Here is an 18,996-nt window from a genome sequence, read left to right as displayed (position 1 = left end):
GTGGTGCAGATCTGTGACCCTCCCTCTCCTTACGTGTATGAGGGATGAAACAATTAACAGTGTTGCCATTTAAATGATCGTCGCTGGGTGTCTGAATCATAACCCCTCACTGAGAGGAGTGGGGCAGCTGGCATAGCTATTGTTGTAAGCGCTCTGCAGAGTAAATTCTGCATCAGTTACAGTCTGTTCATATTTTAGAGCAGGGATCGGCAACCTTGGGCCCGCGGCCCGCCAGGGGACTTACCCTGGTGGGCTGTGTGCCAAAGGTTGCTGATCCCTGTTTTAGAGGGCTTCTTCACAACCAGGACAGCATTTTTTTTTAAATGAAACCTGAGATCATGGAGAGCAAGACAATCGCTTCAGAGAAGTGATGCTGAGTTGTAATTGCATTTCTGTAAAGTCCAGGCTTGATTTTACCTGTTCCCTTTTTATTGAACAAGAAACCAATGTGACTTCTTTGTTATCAGTTGAAGCTGACTTGAAACTCTCCTTAACCATACTGCTGACCAACAGGGCCGGCTCTAGGTTTTTTTTGCCGCCCCAAGCAAAAAAAAATTTGGCTGCCCCCCTGTCCCAGCCCTGGGCTCCTCACCGCACCCCCCTGCTGCCCCAGCCCTGGGCTCTCCCCCCCCCCACCCACACCCCCTGCCGCCCCAGCTCTGGGCTCCCTCATTCCTCCCCACCATTGCCCCCCACACACACCTCCTGCCGCCCCAGCCCTGGGCTCTCTCCCCCCCCAACCTGCACCCTCCTTCCGCCGCAGCCCTGGGTCACTAGTAACTCCCTCCCAGGGCGGGTCATTCAGCAGGAATTTTAGATGTGCACAGAACACAGACAGGATTGGTTCCCATATGGTTACAGAACTGCAGTAAAGTGGAACAATTTTCAGCTTGTGTGACTGGAGGATATCTGGATGCATATTAGAAGACTGTCCTACATAAATGAGGAAAAGTTGAGGTGCCTTTATTATTCTTTTGTTCCACTCTTTCTTTCTATGGGGAATTTGCCAATGCAATATCACTGTCTTCCTTTTACACAAACAAACAAACAAACAAACAAAAAAGGCAATGGCTGTTGAAAATAGCAATTCCAGTCCTAATAACCACTGGGAAGCATTTCTTGCTCAATTTTATCCTACTTTTTCTACAGCAAGTTACAGTGGATCAGTATATTTGATTTGGGAGAAATGAAGTAACAGCTGCCCAAACTGAGCTTGAGCACTCCTGAATTTTGAGGTGTTCAAATCTGGAAGGCAGGTGCTGGGGGGGGGGCTGTGGCTTTGCGGGGGAGCACGGCAGCATGTATGCAGCAGCGTGTCTGGTGCTGCGCGGTGCCAGATACGCTGGTCTGAGTGGCGCGGTAGGGTGGCTGGGGGGTTGGATGGGGCGGAGGTTCGGGGGGGCAGTCAGGGGCAGGGAGAAGGGGGGGTTAGATGGGTCAGGAGTTTGGGGGGGGCAGTCAGGGGACAGGCAGTGGCTGGATAGGCATGGGAGTCCCCGGGGTTTGTCAGGGAACAGGTAGGGGGTGGGGTCCTAGGGCGGAAGTTGGGGGGGGTCATCTCAGGAGGGGGCAATCGAGGACAAGGAGAAGGGAGGCTTAGATGGGGGGTGGGGTCCTGGGGGGCAGTTAGGGGCAGGGGTGATCAGGGGACGGGAGCAGGGGGGGTTGGATGGGTTGGGGTTTCTGTGGGGGGCAGTCGGAGGGAGTGGATGGTGGCAGGGTGGGGCTACCCTCCCTCCCTGTGGAGTGTCCTATTTTTTTAATGTTAAAATATGGTATCCCTACTCACAGTGCAGCTCTCCATTCAGGGCAGGCTGCAGCATGAGGTCTCAGCTACCTCCCTCCCTCCCCCTCTTTCCTGTTGGTAGTGGCCAAGGGAATTGCTGGGAAATGTAGTTCTTTCCCTGCTCCAGGGCTGGCTCTATAGGCAGGGAGCTAACCAAGGAACTACAGCTCCCAGGGTCCCCTGTTGGTTCTCAGCTCCCATGCTGGATCCCTGGCACCCCTGCAAATGGGCTGCCCCAAGCACGTGCTTGCTTTGCTGGTGCCTAGAGCCGCCCCTGCTGACCAAACCTAAACCCGTTCATTGTCTCACTCATTAAATTACAGAGTTTGCAGTCTCCAAGATTGCATGTTGATTTGAAAATTCTTTTGCTCTTATACATTCTTGGTGGGGGACACACATGTGATCTTCTGTCACTTTATATTCCTGGCTGCATCCCGTGGTCTTCTGCAGCTGGTTTATTCACTGTCCAAAAAAATATTGGCTAGGAGATTTATTTTGTGTGTGCGCGTGCGTGTGTTCATGTTCCTGCCAGCTGACATTTGAGCCAATGGGGGACACAGTATTTTTTTAAACCAGTTGCTTTACTTGCTTGATTTGGCTTTTGCCTTCTACAATTTGTGTGACTGTTTGCAGAAATTACCTATGACTGATTGCATGATAGGGCATTGTTACCCAGGCTGCGCGGTCTAATTTTAGAGCTCTGCTGTCTTGCATTCTTGCCCAAAGCTCGGAGTGCCTTTGTGGGCCGGAGGATCAAAAAGCAAGGCTGAATTAGAGTCAGGGAGTGATCTTTACCTCTGCTCCAGCCCCTTTAGGCCACCTAAAAGGGTGGAGTGGCATAACAGAGTCCTAAAAGCCCCAGTTCCAGCTCTCAGTTCAGGCACTATGGAAGACCACCAAGATCTGGTGTAGGTGCATTGGGGGCACAGCAGAACAGGTTTACAGCATGCCGTGCAGAAGCCTGTATGGCAGCCCTGCTATTATAACTTTGACGGACCCCTAAGACTGTCTAAATTACACCTTGAGCCTCTTCAGCCCCTAGAGCAGCTGGACCCTCACTTCCCTTGGCCAGTTACAAGGGCTGCACAAAATCTGTCTGGAGAGGTAGAAATGTCATGGCCACAGTGTCACAAACTGTGATAAGCAGGAAAAGGGAAGCACTCAGCAAACACATGAAAATAATTTGCAGAGAAGTAGGAAGGGATATGCCTGTATGATCATCGCTGGGTTTTTTTTTTTAATGTTCAGCAGTGAAAACCCCCAGTGTCCTGTGTGCATATGCCAATGGAGTTGTATTTTTAGAATCAGAGCATAATTCAGTTATAAATAAAGGACATGAATTCCTGGATTATATATACCTGGGTACTGTATTTCCTACCTCAAGAGGAACAAACAAACCTCAGCACATAAACAAACATGGGTTCTACTTAGCCCCATTACTGTGGAGTGTGAGCCCCCTATATAGACTTTTTTTTTTTTTAGAACCAGATCAGGTAGGAAGTAGTTCCAGGTTATTAAACCAAACATAATGCTGTTTAACAGATACAAGTTGTAGACGGATTTTCATTGCAGAATCTGCATTTTGTTTGGTTTACCAACAGCATGTACGTAAGACACATTAGTTCTGTATACTGGTAGATCAGACTAGATCAGTGGTTCCCAAACTTTAACAACCTGTGAACCCCTTTCACTAAATGTCAAGTCTCTCGAACCCCTCCTAAAAATGAATATTTTAAGGCATTTTCTCCTCTACCTGAGTATAAATTATAAAAGCAGTGATCTTGGAAATATAAAATTTGTTTTTATGACATGCTTATTACACACTATTTGTTATTAATTATTAGTTATCATTACAGTATTTTTATTGCATTATGAAAACGGCAACACTCTTCCAAGATCTCACCTTTGTAGCTTGTATCACTTTGAATAAGCCTGTTATAAGACAAGGCTCCTATGTTTCAGATGTGAAACAGCATGAAGGCATTTAAGAAGCTAACTCAAAGAGTTCCTCCTACACAAGCATTCAGGTCTTGAGCAGTCCAGGCAAACAATGCACGTTACAAAAAAGCTTAAAATTGTTCATAATAATTTTAAAAACAATACTAGCTGCCTATATAATTTTAAAAACAGCAAAAAATATCCACCTCCCTTTCCATTTCTTATAAGGAATCTTGAAGTTTAAATCTCCTCAGTGTGATAGCAATGCTTGCTTTGATCTGCTTAGCTCTTGGAAGTCCAGGGGCACCAGGCTGCTGGCCCCATGCTGCCCAGGATCCCTAGGGACATCTCTGACCGCCATTAGAGAATTTTTTCCTGAGAACCCCCTGTAACATTTCGCGAACCCCCAGGGGTTCCTGAACCCCAGTTTGGGAACCACTGGACTAGATTAAATTAGACTGTGGGTAACCTTTCTGTTCTCAGCAACAAGTGTTAATATAGTAATATTTTTTGAAAACATCTTTACAAGCTCCATTGTGCTTCGAATTTCACCTTTCTTAGCCTACTGATGTCTTGTAATGACCTGAGAATGTTGTGAAACCAATGTTGTGAACGCCAAAGAGTTTTATTAGAGATGGGCTGAACTGACAAAATTTGGATCCAGATCCAGGTTACATTCTCAAAGTTGATTTGTGGATCTAACCTGGCATCACTGTGATGTTACAGATAAGTCACCTTGCAGAGAGTCTATATTAAAAAGCAGACTTTGAAATGTGTGTGTGCATGTACATTTTGTGTGTAGGATATAATTGTATGTGGTGTATCCAAAATCAGGCCCTGAGCAATGTTCAGTTGGATATTCCTAACAAGTGACGGGGCCTCGTATATAAATATGTGTGTGTGTACATACACAGATATATATGTGTATATCTGCACACACGTATGGTGTGATATTGGCACAGTCACTATATGTGCTTGTGTGGGTAGAGAAAGATATTTGCATGTGTTATAAACAGTACATTACATAGACAATACAAATATATTTCATATTTGTCCAAAACCAAAGGGCTCATCCATGCTTTCCTCCCCTGATGCGTGCTTTGGAGACACCTGTTGTTACAGGAGCCACTCCATTGTGGGAGGCACATTCATTTTATTCCATAATTAGAGGGGCAGGCCCATGCTGCCAGTTACATTCAGCCATACAGCATGCTTGTCTTAGTCCCTAATTCTGCAAGGTGATAACCTCCCTCAACTCCCACTAACTTCGTTTGGATTTGGGGAAGCCTAGGAGATGCTCAGTACTTTAGTGGATCTAGCCCTTACTATATTATAATGTCCATAATAAGAGCTGCTGTCTTTAAATTCCTAGCAGTGAATGCATAAAGTGTCTCACGTGTTAATGAAATTTTAAGATTAAAGCCAGAACCACTGTTAAGAGTACAGTAAATACATGTCCTGCTGTGTCTGGCTTACTACTGCTATAAGTTCTATCACATACATACACACACTCTTTCTTTCTTTCTTTCTTTCTTTCTTTCTTTCTTTCTTTCTTTCTCACACACACCCCATCTTTTTCTCTGTTACTTTACAGAATAGAGTTTGCTGAAACCAAGTTAATATGTGAAGGTGAGATTCCTGTAGTAAGAAACTCCGCTTAATGTTTCTAGTCACCAGGGCTGAGTGTCTGCAGCACCCAGTATATGTTTAAAGAGTTTAAAGCTCCAAACACAAGTCTTCCCAGAACAATTCTGAGTCAGTCCCAGTGCATCTGCTCCCTCTCACATGTCTGTGCTAGACCGGAAGTGTCCCCAACAAGCAGATGCTAGTTAAGGTCATTGCTCTGGTGACAGAATCTACAATGTCACAATATCACTGGGGAGATAAGTGTTTGTTTTTCAAGAGTTTATAAGACCACTGTCAGGAATGCTTGCCTTCTTTTCCACCCCCTTATCAGTGGCAAATCAATCAGGGTCATGATAGACAACATAGTCTCCATGTTCTATATCAGCGAGCAGGATCCCCCGCTCTGTGCTCCGAAGCCATGAAACTATATGGAATCGGTGCATAGCTCATCAGATCCAAATTTCAGCAGTCTACCTCCCAGGCATACAGAACACCACAGCCAATGTCCTCAGCAGACACTTCTCCCAGGATTATGAATGGGAGCTAGACACCCAAATTCTCCACAGCATATTCCTAAAATGCGGACTGCCCTAGGTGGATGTCTTTGCTATCTTCAGGAATAGAAAGTGACCCCTTTTCGGTTCAAGAGCAGGTCTGGGCCACCACTCCTTAAGAGACACCTTCCTTCTAGCTTGGAAGAAGGGTCTGTTCTATGTGTTTCTCCAACACCGCTGATATTAAGGGAGATTAACACGATCAGACAGGACAGAGTCAGAATTATCCTTATAGTGCTGACCTGGCCGAGATAAGTTTGGTATCCTTACCTGCTTCACCTAGTTGTCCAAGTGTTGTTTGAGCTCCCGACCATTCCTCATCTCCTGTTACAGGATGCTGGTCGGGTGTTTCATCCCAACCTAGCAGTTTTCCACCTCAGGGCATGGCTCCTAGATGGTTCATGGGGTTACATTCCTCCTGCTCTTTGGAAGTAAAACAGGTGTTATTGAATAGTAGGAAAAGATCAATCTGCACTACTTACCTGCAGAAATGGAAGAGATTCTTCCACTGGCGTTGTTGTCACTGCCTCCGGTGCCACTCTCAATCATCCTGGATTACCTGTAGGATTACCTGTAGGGTTATCCGTTAGTTTGATTAAGGTCCATTTGGCCACAATATCAGCCTTTCACCTCCAGTAGAAGTATTCTCCATATTTGCTTTTTTGGTATTGTCCTTGTTTATTAAGGGTTTGGGGATTCTCTGTCCACAGATGAGAAACTCTGCCCTAAACTGCAACTTCAGCCTGGTACTCTTACCTTATGATACCTCCATTCGAACCAAGGGCAGTCTGTTTTCTGTTGCATTTATCCATAAAGGTGGCTTTTTTAGTTGCCATCACATCAGCCTGTAGCATTAGGGAGATTGGAGCCTTGGTGGTAGATTCCGCCCCCTTTATGGTGTTTTTTAAGAACAAGGTTTCTTTTCATCCCCACCCTAAATTCTTACCTAAGGTTCTATCAGATTTCCACCTTAATCAATCCATTCATCAGTGTTTATCGCAAAGCCACATCGTTCTCTACAGGAATCTTATTTACGTACCTGGATGTTAGAAGAGAATTGGCCTCCTACTTAGATATAACCAAGCAGTTTAGGAAGTCACCTCAGAGCTTCATTTCCTTTGTGGAAAGATCCACAGGGGTCCTTGATCTCTACCGAGAGACTATCCAGAGGATATCTGGATGTATTTTCACTTGTTATGATGCTGCAGGCATTCATCCGCCCCAAAGGGCGGAAAGCACATTCAACTAGATCTCAGCAACATCTATGGCAGACCGCCAGATGCTTTTGAATAGACCCCCAAAATCTTTTTATTTACTTATTATTGTTGTTGTTTTTTTATTATTTTCTCTGGAGTTTGGATCTTGACTATACCTTGACCAAGAAATTTGGATCTTGAAAAAAATAATTGACTCACCCGATCTACAACATTACAGAAGACTGTACCAGTATCTGAAATATGCCAGGCCACTACACAGGCTTCAGTACATTCCTTTTCGAAACATTTACGCCTTAATCCATGCTGTCCGAGCAGAGATGGCACTTGGTTCTGCAGTACTGTCTTCAGTTCTGGACTTCGTTCTGAAGCTCCCGCCTCCATCTGGGAATACTGCTCGGAAGTCACCGGAAGTGGCGCACCCATAGGGGTGCTACTCTAAGGAGAAGAGGTTGCTCACTTGTGCAATAACTGCTGTTCTTCAAGCTATATCCCTCTATGGGTGTTCCACTACCTGCCCTCCTATCCTTTTGCGTTCGGGCCTTTAGGGATGTTTGGTTGGAGAAGGAACTGAGGGCCGGCTCACCTGTAATATTTTTTTCAATGAGGAAATGGACATTAGAAAAGACTACTTTTATGCTGAAAATAAAAATTGTTACATTTGTTCCAAATTGGTGGGAGAATGGGCGAAAAATCTGTCCTGAGAAGTGTGGGGATTGGGGAAAAGAAATACAGAGAGATATTTGTTGTGTTTCAATGTATCTTCTCTTTGTGATCACATGGCATAGCACCAGCCATACTGTTCTTGCTGTATATTTTGATTCCCTGTTTCTCAAGGGGAAAAGTGCTTAAAAGAGAAAGAAATGAGACTTCAGAAAGGATGTGATAAATGTATGTATTATAACATGGGCTTCAGAAATCCTCCTTTGTGTTTCTAAGATGTTTTATTTATGAAGGGCAGGTGGTAGAGAGGTGCCTCACAATCGTGGCTACCCCTGTGAAGCATCACACTGAGGCACGGGCTGATCATCCTCCACCAACAAGCCCACCAGCTGACATGTGGGCTATTAATGACCACAATGGACTAGCATCTTGGTTTTACATCTCATCCAAAATACTTATAGTATGGACAGCATTATATTTATGCCTACAGAGCACATATCTCCAAAGCCCTGGCTTTAATCTTTGTTTCCAAATGGCTGTTTCTGATGAGTCAGTTAGATGTGCAACACAGAGCTAAATTCTGTCTTCAGATGTGCTCTCAAAGCTTGTGTTGCCTTCAGTGGGAGCTACTTGAATATCCGAGGGCAGAATTTGGCCGACAGTAAGTATGTGTGCAGTTGGGATCTCTGAGGGGAATGGCGCAATCTATTAGCTTAGAGTAGTTGCTTTGGACAGAGAAAGATAAGCAACAATGTACCTGTAAATACCTGTGCCTCTCCCACTTGATAACTGGTCTGTCTTCCCCATTCTAGCCCTGGGCCGGGAGGCAAGAACTGCCGGGGAGCCAGTGTGGAACACACAGTGTGTGAAAATTTACCCTGCCCTAAAGGAGCGCCTAGCTTCAGGGACCAGCAATGCCAGTCTCATGACAGATATACCAACAAGAAGAAAAGCCTCTTGACAGCTGTCATCATTGATGGTAAATTCACCAACTTTCTATATAGTTCCTCACCACTTTTTTTTCCCCGTGGTTTTTCGGCCCGTCTCGATTGATCCCCCATTTGTCAGCAGAGACCGCTGTGGAGTTATCCCCAGAGGGTAGATCTGGAGGGCAGTTAAAGGGAATTCCTGATTCTCATGACCATCTTGTCTCCCTTGTTTTTAGCCTCTCAACAAGATCGGTTGGGCAGGCCAGTTCTACAGCCAGCCTTGGGATGTAACTACAGCCCTTGAGTTCCATAACCTCTCCCAGGCTCTCATTAAAATGTCCCCATCTGAACAGGCAGGTAGCATGGGAATTGGAGCTTTCTGATCATTTTTAACATGAGGAAATAGAAGCAAAATCTGGAACTGAAAGCAAGGAGGAGGCTTCACCTTGGGATGTTACTTGCATGATTCCTTGCCCGCTTCAGCACGTTTGTACATCTACTTGTATTTAAATTTGTCATTATTCCGAAACAATTTTCCTTGGCGAAGTCTTGATACTTGCTTGGGTGGACTTGAAAAGTCATTCTGAAATGATGAGGTTCTATGAAAGATGAGATTCACTAAGCTGGTTTCCAGAGAAACAGGCCCCTGTTATCACCATCTGCTGATAAATGTACAAGGCCACATTCGTGTGGGCTGATCCTCTCCTGGTCGTACTGAAATGGTGCAGAGCAGGGCTTTTGATCAAGACTGAGTGTATGTCTGTACTGCAGCTCCTTATTTCCAGCTCGCATAGACAAGATGCGCTAGTTTTGACCGAGTTAGTGTGCTAAAAATAGCAGTGGTAGCCCCCTGAGTACAATCCCAGCTGAGACCCAGGGTATGTACTTGGGTGGCTAGCCTGTGCCGCAGCCACGCTGTTATTTATAGTGCACTAGTTTGATCAAAGCTAGCGTGCGTCCATCTCTCCAACCTGCAAATTACACCTGCAGCTGCTGTGTACCCGTACACATCTGGCAGCTTCTGTCCCCTTCAGACGTTAGCACCCAACAAATCAGGTCTGATGCACGGTGCTCCAGTGCTTAGAGGCCCCCAGGACTGCTTGCTGTACCACCAGGAAAAGGGATGTTTGTGCAAAATTTGGTCTGTCCTGCCCGGAAAGCAATGCTGCCGAGCTGTTTCTGTGATAGCAGTCCCTCAGCTGAAAGCCAGGCCTCCCCCACCGCACAGCTGAGAGGACTGCAGTGGGTAGAAAAGGTTAACGCTGGACATCAGCTCACATATTTCAGTCTTGGCTCATTTCTCATCAAAGCCAACAACAGCAAACTACCTTCATGTTATCCCAGCACATAACGTTACTTATGCAAAACAAGTCTGCAGAAATGTGCTGTATTATTCGCTGTGGACCACAGTCAGCTCTGGTGTCAGCAGTTCCAAAGGAATTGCAAACATTTATGCCAGGACTTAGTTTGGGCCATAGTGAATAATATAAACATTCTGTGCTTTATTTCTTTTGCATAAGTAAGAGATGCTCACACCCAGCCCCAGTGGGGTTTGTTTAAAAATGATTACACAATTAGGCAGCAGTTTTCCAGTGACTCTAACTGAGGTAGATGCCCAAAAACTATTGAAATTCCATGGGATTTGGGCACCTACCTCCACTTGATTGATTTTGAAGGTCTCATCTGGACCCCCCATTTATTAATTATTTTTTTAAAACCCTTTTCTAGCTGAAAGCTGCCTAATTATATTAACATTATTGTGCATCAGAAACATATTGCAAGTCCCCTCTTCTCACAAAAGAAGGCAAGGAAAACACCGGTGATTGGGGAGGGGGGGGGAGAACAGGTACTTCTGGGTATCACCACTTGAAAATGAGACCTGTGACTGCCCAGCCCAGCTATCAAGCAACCACCTAAAGAGGGCAGAGGTGACAGGGGATTGCAAACCCTCTAGTTAGTAGGGGAATGGCAGATGCTGTTCCAGGGTTTCCAAAGCTGTACTGGCTAGTTGGAGTCCTGATCTTGCAGGAGGTGCAGATCCTCCTGAACAGCACCCAGCACTTTGCAGAATCGGGCCCTACCTAGGGACTTCTCAGGTCCGGGATTATGGAAGAATTCTTCTTGAAGCGCATCCCCACTTCTTTGAGTAAGAAATGATTCTCTTCAATAGCTTCTCTTATAACGACGTGTCTAACCTCTGTGCATCTCCTAGCCCTATCCTGGTCCTCCTGTTCCTGCCCTTGAGAGTTTTTGTTTATTACCGACTCTCTCACCTTAATTCCTGTAGGTCCCAATCCAGTGCCCATTAAAATCACTTGGATTCTCTAGTGGGCCTTGGATCAGGTCTGTAGTGTGTCTGTCTGTCTGTCTGTTTCTTTCCTTCAATTGCTCTTGCATTGGATGCTAAGACCATTCCTAAACAAGTAGGACATGTTCCAGTCCCCATTCATTCTGCTCTCACGGCTGTTCAGTATCTTCCCCATTTCTATAATGTTTTCCATTGCTCAGGGCTGGATACAAATTCCCAGATGTCACTCTGTCACTACCTAAAAGTTTCAGAGAAACATCTCCTTCCACCTGTACTTGTTAACTCAGGGTCCCCTAGGAATTTTGCTTTGGTTTGTTACTGCTGGGCTGAAAGCTGTTCGCCCTCCAGGTATTCAGTTCCTGTTCCCGAGTCTTCCCTGTACAGGTTTAGACTGTCTCTCTCTCTGCCTTGCCCACCTCTCTGTTTATTTTAGCTTTCTTCCTTTTTGCTGGCTGCAGTATGGCTCCTTGATGTCTCCTCCTCCCTTGTCTGCTACTTTAATCTCCACCACTCCCACAAACAGAGCTCCCCATTACTAGTGTATGCATGCCCTGTCTGTGCAGATGGAGCCCATCCCACTTGTATAGGCCTCATTTGTTCCTAAAAACTAGCAAATACACAACCCGCACTGGAGTGCCATTAAAGCCAACAATTCGTGTGTATACACCAATTTTTCAGACGCTCATCCAGTTTTGAACCTTTTTGCCTTAGACCCAGTTCAGATATTAACAGTCATTCTAAGAACTCCGCCCCAGAAGTGCCTTTCTTCATGTAACTGCCTCGTGTAGTTTGGTTTGCAGGGCCTCCTACTTAAATCCCTCTCGGGGCTCCACTAGACTATTGCCTCATCCCCCGTTCCCTCCAGGACCTTGGCCACCCTGATGATGATGATTTTGGCACCCAGGAGGCTGATTGACAGGTGCCCATTATTAATTAATATCATCCTACCACTACTCCCTACCTCTTCCTTAGCTCAGTTCTCCTCCCACCTCCACATCGCTAAAAGTATTGGTCCAGCAGCCTTGGCTTTTCGCTTCTTTCTGCTCGATACGCGTGTACAACTTCCCTCCTTTAGTCTCTCGCAGAAGCGAGAACCTGCTTAACAATTTCACTGTGCGGTTTACCGCCCTTCCTGGCCACCCACCACTTCCATTTCCCTCTTCCATCCAGAATAATCCAATTCCCATCAGCTGCTCTGCATTATGCAGTCCAAACCCTTCTGCTCTTGGCATGGTCTCTCTGCAAATGGCTCGTCTGTGAATCTCCCATTCTCATGAGCATTGCAGGCTGACGGGAAGTTTTCTCTGAGAATTGATCTTAGCTCTTAAGGTGCGTTAATGTGTTGACACCACATGTGGTTACTCACTCTCTACTACTTCACTGAGGAAGCTTCACATCCAATGCTACATACAAATCACAGGATTCCTTGCCGTTTTTACTCACTCGGTGCTTAATGCACGGGGTCAAAGTGGTCCGTGGCGTAACTCTGTTACTTTCAATGAAGTTACAGCAGAGATGAACTTGGCCCAAAGTCCTTTATAATTTGTAGTTTAAAAAAGAAGCTGATAGAGCCCCAGAGATACAGGGCTGTTGTGCAGAAGCAGTGAAAACCGCAGTTACGTTCATCTGGACAGGTTCCAAATTGCTTTCCAAGCCGTATATACAGGAACCGTTTTTACCCTCAGTGAAGGCAACCTGTGGAACCTGGCACCTGTTTACTTCAGGCATGGGAACATTACAAAGCAGCGTGGGACGGAAAGTGAAGGAAAGAGCTGTGTGTTCTCGATTGATCACAGGTGTTTGGTAATCCTGGGTGTGACACACAGGAGCACTGGGGGGAGACTGAACTTTATTTCCTGGCCTCAGCTGACATGGGTGCCAGTATCCACTGACTAACGGTTGCTGTTACAGTCAGATCCTCGGATTTATGTTTCTTACAACAGATGGCACCCTAGGATCCTGGTGCAACCTAGATGCTAGGCTGGGCTCACGCTGGTGCACCCTAGATGCTGTGCTGGAGAACAGTTTGAATGCTGATGAATAGGGAAAATGTCACCCATTGAATCACTAACATGACTTCCTGCAGAAGCCTGGGTGAAGCTCTCTCATCCTCAGGGCAGCCTGTCTCCCATTTGGCGGGGGATAATGCGATAACAGAAGAGCTCTTGAGCTATTTGCACTGTTAGGTTTTTTTGAATAAATATACATATAGTCAAAAAAAAAATACCCCTGTTTTTCCTTCCGCGGAAGCAGCCGTCGTCCATAAACCGTTTAGAACGTTTCACAAGCTCTTTTCAAGGAAGCAAAATAACAGATGCCGGGAGTAATTGCAGCCTATGAAATTGCAACTCTGCACCTCTCAGAGGTTCCTGAATAAAAAGGCTCCATTGTGAAGGCTACTTCTGAGATGTACAGTCCCTGTGCTTTGGCTGCCGACTTCACTGAAATCCATCATAACTGCCCTGCTCATAACGGTGCCGTTGCCATCCGTGGCTCTCATCACACACTTATAGGAAGGGAGTGCTCTGTTGTTGTTGTTTTTTAAAGGGACGCCACCACCTTGCAGGGATTCTGTTTCCATTGATGGAGTCAGCACCCCAGCTCTCCCCAAGAGGACACAGACTTCTGTTAGGGAGCATTTGCAGAACAATATTCAGGATACTTGACCCATTTAGGTCACATGCTGCGCTAACATTTTTTTATTCTCCTCTTGCCTTATTGCTGCAGGTGCCACATCAGTCTGGCTTTAGGAGCAGCCAGAAATCAGCTAGGGCACTTCTCTGGGCCAGCAGGGGCTGTGGGTGCTTTGGACGCCCCATGTGGAAAAACAGAGTGGAAGAACCCCCTGCTTTTGAGAGCCCCTCTGCAACCTGCACTCCCAGAGGTGTTGGCAAACACCCAAGGGAGCTGCCTTCAGCAAGAGGGGAGGGATATTGCCATTCTTGGGCCTGATGGAAAATTAAGGAGGGAGGAGCTAAAAAACCAAAAGCTCTCTGCTGACTTGAGCAGGGTCGGTTCTGCTTTACAAAGGTGCAGGGGAGTATATGCTCAGACCCTCTGCCTGCCGTACGGTTCCTAATGGACACTGGCATACCTTAATACATAATGGAGAGGACGGCTCATTTGAGCTAAGGCTGTGAATTAGAAATATTTCCCGCCACATGGGTAGAGCAGGCAGTCAGAGTTGTTCACAGCTGCGGGAACAGAGGCTGTCCAGAAACAACCAGACGGGCACTCCCCTATGCAGGCCAGTCCTTGTGCAGCTTTCACAGAAAATGATATCAAAATCCAGCTAGTGAGAAACTGATTTGATTTGACGGGGTAGGGGGGGAAGCAAGGACTTTGAGCACTGATAGGACGCACCTGTGATGCCTCCCTAAAGCAAGACAGCCGGGCAGGGTGCAGGTTGGCTTGGCATTCTTGGAGTGCTGACAGGTCTGGTTTAAGTATATAAACAATTCCAAACCACGTTCTCCCGTGTCTTCTCCTCTGGTTCCCAGCGTCCACACAGTGAAGGTTTCTTGAGCCTTTGAATAGAGACAGACCTCAACCACCCTCTGGCCAGCCCTGATTCTCCGTTGCGTTAGAACTCTGCTCAGACATACTAGAGAGATGGGCTGCAGTGAGGCAAGTTCGTGATTCAAAGGGAATTTAGAGCAGGAAGGGACCTGTACAAATGGCCTTAGTGTATCAAAGAACCTGGCCTCCCATCTTGTAAACTGGACACTACCGAGCTCTGGGGAGGATGCAGGCTTTGGTGTAGACCAACACTGACATCAGAATGTCAGTAGGTTCTTTCTCTGGGTCTGTCTATGCGGCAGTCGTAGGCTGTGATTGCGGCTTGAATTGATGTACCCAGGCTAGCTCGGGTTCCAGAACAGTGAAACTATGGCAGCACAGGCTTCAGTACTGGCTGTACAAACCCACCCGGCACCCTAGATAATTACTGTGCTGAAGTCACCCTGCAGCTTCCTTATTCCAGGATCCGAGCTAGCTAGATTAAACCTAGCTCGGGTGTGTCAGCTCGAGGTGCGGTCGCAGTATAGACATACCCTTCGGTACAGTCTGTGTGCAGCAGAGAGCAGGAGTGAGTTCTGGAAATCAAAACATCTCACTCTGCAAATGCATACACACGAGAACCCTGGCACCTGTTGTTAATTATATAGTTTGAGCCTTTTAGTCCCTTATTCCTCTAGTTATAATAAAAAATACAATATATGGAGATATACCTAACTCATAGAGCTGGAAGGGACCCCGAAAGGTCATCGAGTCCAGCCCCCTGCCTTCATTAGCAGGACCAAGTACTGATTTTGCCCCAGATCCCTAAGTGGCCCCCTCAAGGATTGAACTCACAACCCTGGGTTTAGCAGGCCAATGCTCAAACCACTGAGCTATCCCTCCCCATAAATGTCTAAACATTTACCCCACAGTTCCCTCCAAAGTAAATGTCTAAACATACAATATAATATATTATTACTAGAATGGGCAAATAATGCTCATCTTTTCCCAACAATATATGTTTGCTTTCTAGCAAGCGAGTTTGCTGGCAGCAAAGCAAATTTTAGCAAATATTTGTGCAAAATGAGTTTTAAATTTCTGAACACAAATGTGCTCACTGGAAACCTGGTTTCAAGAGTTAAGCTCAGTCAAGAAACAGACACAAATCACACGATCGATGTGTCCATTTAGAACCAGCTTGCACAGCTTGAATTTTGTCAATGAAATGTTCACCGTGAGCTGCTTGTGCCCATTCTAGAGACCAAGGATTGTGCATTGGAATTATGCAGGGAAAGATATAAGCCCAGTTGACAGAAAGAGAAGGAAAAATTGCTCCAGTAAGTTACTCATTCAGATCTAAAATGACAAGTATTGCCGATGATTCAAGTCTCCCATACCTCTCGCTTTTTAACCCTTTCTGCATCTTCAGATAAACAGTGCATCTTGGAGAGGTAGAATGCTGGGCTTGAATGGAAACAATGGGTCAAGCAGCCTTAAAGCGGAGACCGTTAGAATCTGAGCCCACTTAGAGTTATCAATAAATATGTACTTGTCAGTGTAGTTGTATAGAGTCCGTGTTACGTACTTACTATATTCATGCATCTTGTTCCATCAGACATTCTCGTGCTCTGTCTAAATGCTGCTGTTGCTGCTGAATGAAGTTGCCGATCTTGTGTATTTTTTCAGATAAGCCGTGTGAACTCTTCTGCTCTCCTCTGGGGAAGGAGTCCCCTGCGTTGGTGGCAGACAGGGTTCTTGATGGTACTCCATGTGGGCCTTATGAGACTGACCTCTGCGTACATGGCAAGTGCCAGGTGGAGTAACTTTCTATTGTTTATTTTCCAAGTATATCTATTGTCCTGGGCTGCTGTGAGCTGTGTCGGTTGTTTATGATCAGCCAGCGTCACTGAGGGTGGCTCTGAGACCGCCTGTGAAATAACTATGTGGTTCTGTTTCGCAAAAGCAACTGCAAGAGTTTCCTAATCGTGTGTTTTGTTTGAAGAGCTATGGTAAATTCCTGAGATATAAGACCATGTCACTGAACAGCTGGAGATGCTTTAGGATGTGATCCTATCCCGTCTAGTCAACAGATTGGTTGGGTTTGAAGGGACAGCTAGTGGGTCGTCTGGTCTGTTTAACTCCTGCGTTTTGGCTGCTCGTTGGAGGAATCTGAAATGCCACTCGCGGGATTGAAATGGCCACTATCCTGTTGTATGTGTCTTATGTTATTGACGTCACAACCCTTTTCAGCACGTCCACAAATACCAAGATGGGCTTACAAAGCAAATTGTTTATAAAGCCTCAGAAAATTGCAAGCATAGACCCAGAGGCACTGGGCTGGAGCACGGCCCAGCTCAGCTCAGCATGCTTCAGTGCAAGGAAACTGCTGAGTGCAGAAGGGCTGAGAGAAGCTATCCTCAGCCCCATCCTATGCTTTGGGGGCTGCTGACCCACATGGCCAGCTTGTGCCTGGCTACTGCAGGCTATGGATGGGAATAGTGGAAAAGCTCACTTCTCCCATCCAGTGCAATTTGGCTGTGCTTGAAATTCACTGGCCATGCCCTTAGCATGCCCATCCCCACCCCTGCCTTGTGTGGGGTATCAGGAATTGAAATAGGGTGTGGGAAGGGTAGTGGTACTCTTCCAAACTCTGCCCAGAAAATAAGCTCCACCCACTTGAGGCACCTACGTGAGATGCCACTTTCAGTAGGTTGTACCAATGTTCAAAATATGATCGATCATGCTCTGCTGGGCTCTTCGGACTTGACTTCCTCTTAGCGAGTTAGGCAGTGAGCAGTAGTGTGTCTCGAGCCCACTCGCTTCAGCACCAGAACGAGCTGTCACTCGGAACAGATTATGTAGCTCTTCATAGTGTGATCCTTTGCCTCCTGTCTTACCTGCTTTGATGAGCAGTCAAATTGGTAACAATGTAGGCTTTTAAAGTATCTTCATTGGACATTTGACTTAGGACCCACTGAAAGGAATGGGGCTAGTCCCACCTTTTGGAGCTGTTGTTTCAAGCTATTTGCAGGTGGTTTTCATTGCACTGGTTACACTCAATTCACATTTTCTCACAACAATAACAGCTAGGAGTTGAGTGGTGGGTTTTCTTATATGAAAAACTGATATTAGGAAAAACTTTTTCACTAGGAGGGTGGTGAAGCACTGGAATGGGTCACCTAGGGAGGTGGTGGAATCTCCTTCCTTAGAGGTTTTTAAGGTCAGGCTTGACAAAGCCCTGGCTGGGATGATTTAGTTGGGAATTGGTCCTGCTTTGAGTAGGGAGTTGGACTAGATGACCTCCTGAGGTCCCTTCCAACCCTGATATTCTAGGATTCTATGATATTCTGAAGAAGAAGAAGAAGAAAGCAGCTGGGAGCGATGCAGATACAGCGTACTACTGCATACCAGCCAGAGTCTAACCGTAATTAAATACCCACCACAATGGTCTCCTCTGCAGTGTCCATGGGTCACAGAGTCCTTCCGTGTGGACCCTCCATCGTGGCAGAAACTCTGTGGTTCTTCTCTGTTTGGCCCATACGTGGGGCTTGAAAGTGCATTTGAGATTCTATGGTCAAGTAACTGGGATGAGGGTGGTCTAGCCTAGTGGCTGGAACGGGCAGCAGGCCTAGTGGCCAGAGTCAGTCCCCAGAGCCAGGGTTCAAAACCGGAGGACGGACTGGATACCAGAGCCAGGGGGTCGAGCTGGACTCAGTAGTCAGGAGCCGCAGCTGGGGGTCAAAACTGGAGGTCAGGAGCTTGAGCAAACAGGGTCTCAGGCAAGGAGGGGCGCGAGGGAGGGACAGGAAAGAGGCAAGGCTGGGTGCAAGGCAGGAGCAACAGGAACAAGGTAATGCAGGCACAGTGGGGGGGGTGAGTGTTGAGAAGCCAGCGAGCTGCCGCTGTTGCTGGCTTAAGAGCTGGCCTGCTGGCCTCAGCAACCAGTCACATTGTGTGGCTAATTAGGCAGCTGCTGCAGACCAGATGTACTGATGAGACTGCCTGGGAAACAGCTCGGCTGCAGGCCCTGATTCCTGACATTGCCCCAGCAATTAGATTGGCAAAAGCCCTGTTGAGTCATCCAGTCCGTCCCCAGCCAACGCTGGATTTTCCCTTCACATCATTCGCTGGTTTATCTGGTCTAGTTTTAAATGTGCCAAGTGATGGGGCTGGCACCTTTTCCTTGGGAGACTATTCCTCAATCTGATACATCTGCTGGGACATCTCTCCTGATGTTTAGCCTACACCTGCATTGACTTCCGCGGAGCCATGCTGATTTGTGCCAGCTGAAGATCTGGCACAGTAACCTCAGCACCAGTTCTAAGCTCTGTCATGTATTTCCTAAGACGTAGTGGTTAAGGGGCACAGCACCAGGTCATTCACAGGAGGGAGCAGCTCCCCTGACTGCGCTCCCTTGTTCAACCGTTCCCTGCTCCCTGTGCAGAAATGGGATAACCGCCTGGTGGCTTCTCCTCTCACT

At 46.5% G+C, this 18,996-nt stretch overlaps 1 protein-coding gene across 1 annotated transcript in view; it reads left to right on the top strand.

Annotated features, from left to right (window-relative positions):
- Positions 1-18,996, top strand: part of ADAMTS17 (ADAM metallopeptidase with thrombospondin type 1 motif 17) — a 262,300-nt gene that overhangs the window by 142,839 nt on the left and 100,465 nt on the right. Inside the window, exons 13-14 of the mRNA XM_026648360.2 lie at positions 8,594-8,760; positions 16,203-16,330. Of these exons, the coding sequence (XP_026504145.1) occupies positions 8,594-8,760; positions 16,203-16,330 (295 nt within the window). The remainder of the gene's footprint in view (positions 1-8,593; positions 8,761-16,202; positions 16,331-18,996) is intronic.

Source organism: Terrapene carolina, unplaced genomic scaffold, assembly GCF_002925995.2.
Source record: "Terrapene carolina triunguis isolate 2854851 unplaced genomic scaffold, T_m_triunguis-2.0 Scaffold67, whole genome shotgun sequence".
Lineage (NCBI taxonomy): Eukaryota > Metazoa > Chordata > Testudines > Emydidae > Terrapene > Terrapene triunguis.
This window is presented reverse-complemented; position numbering and strand designations above follow the sequence as displayed.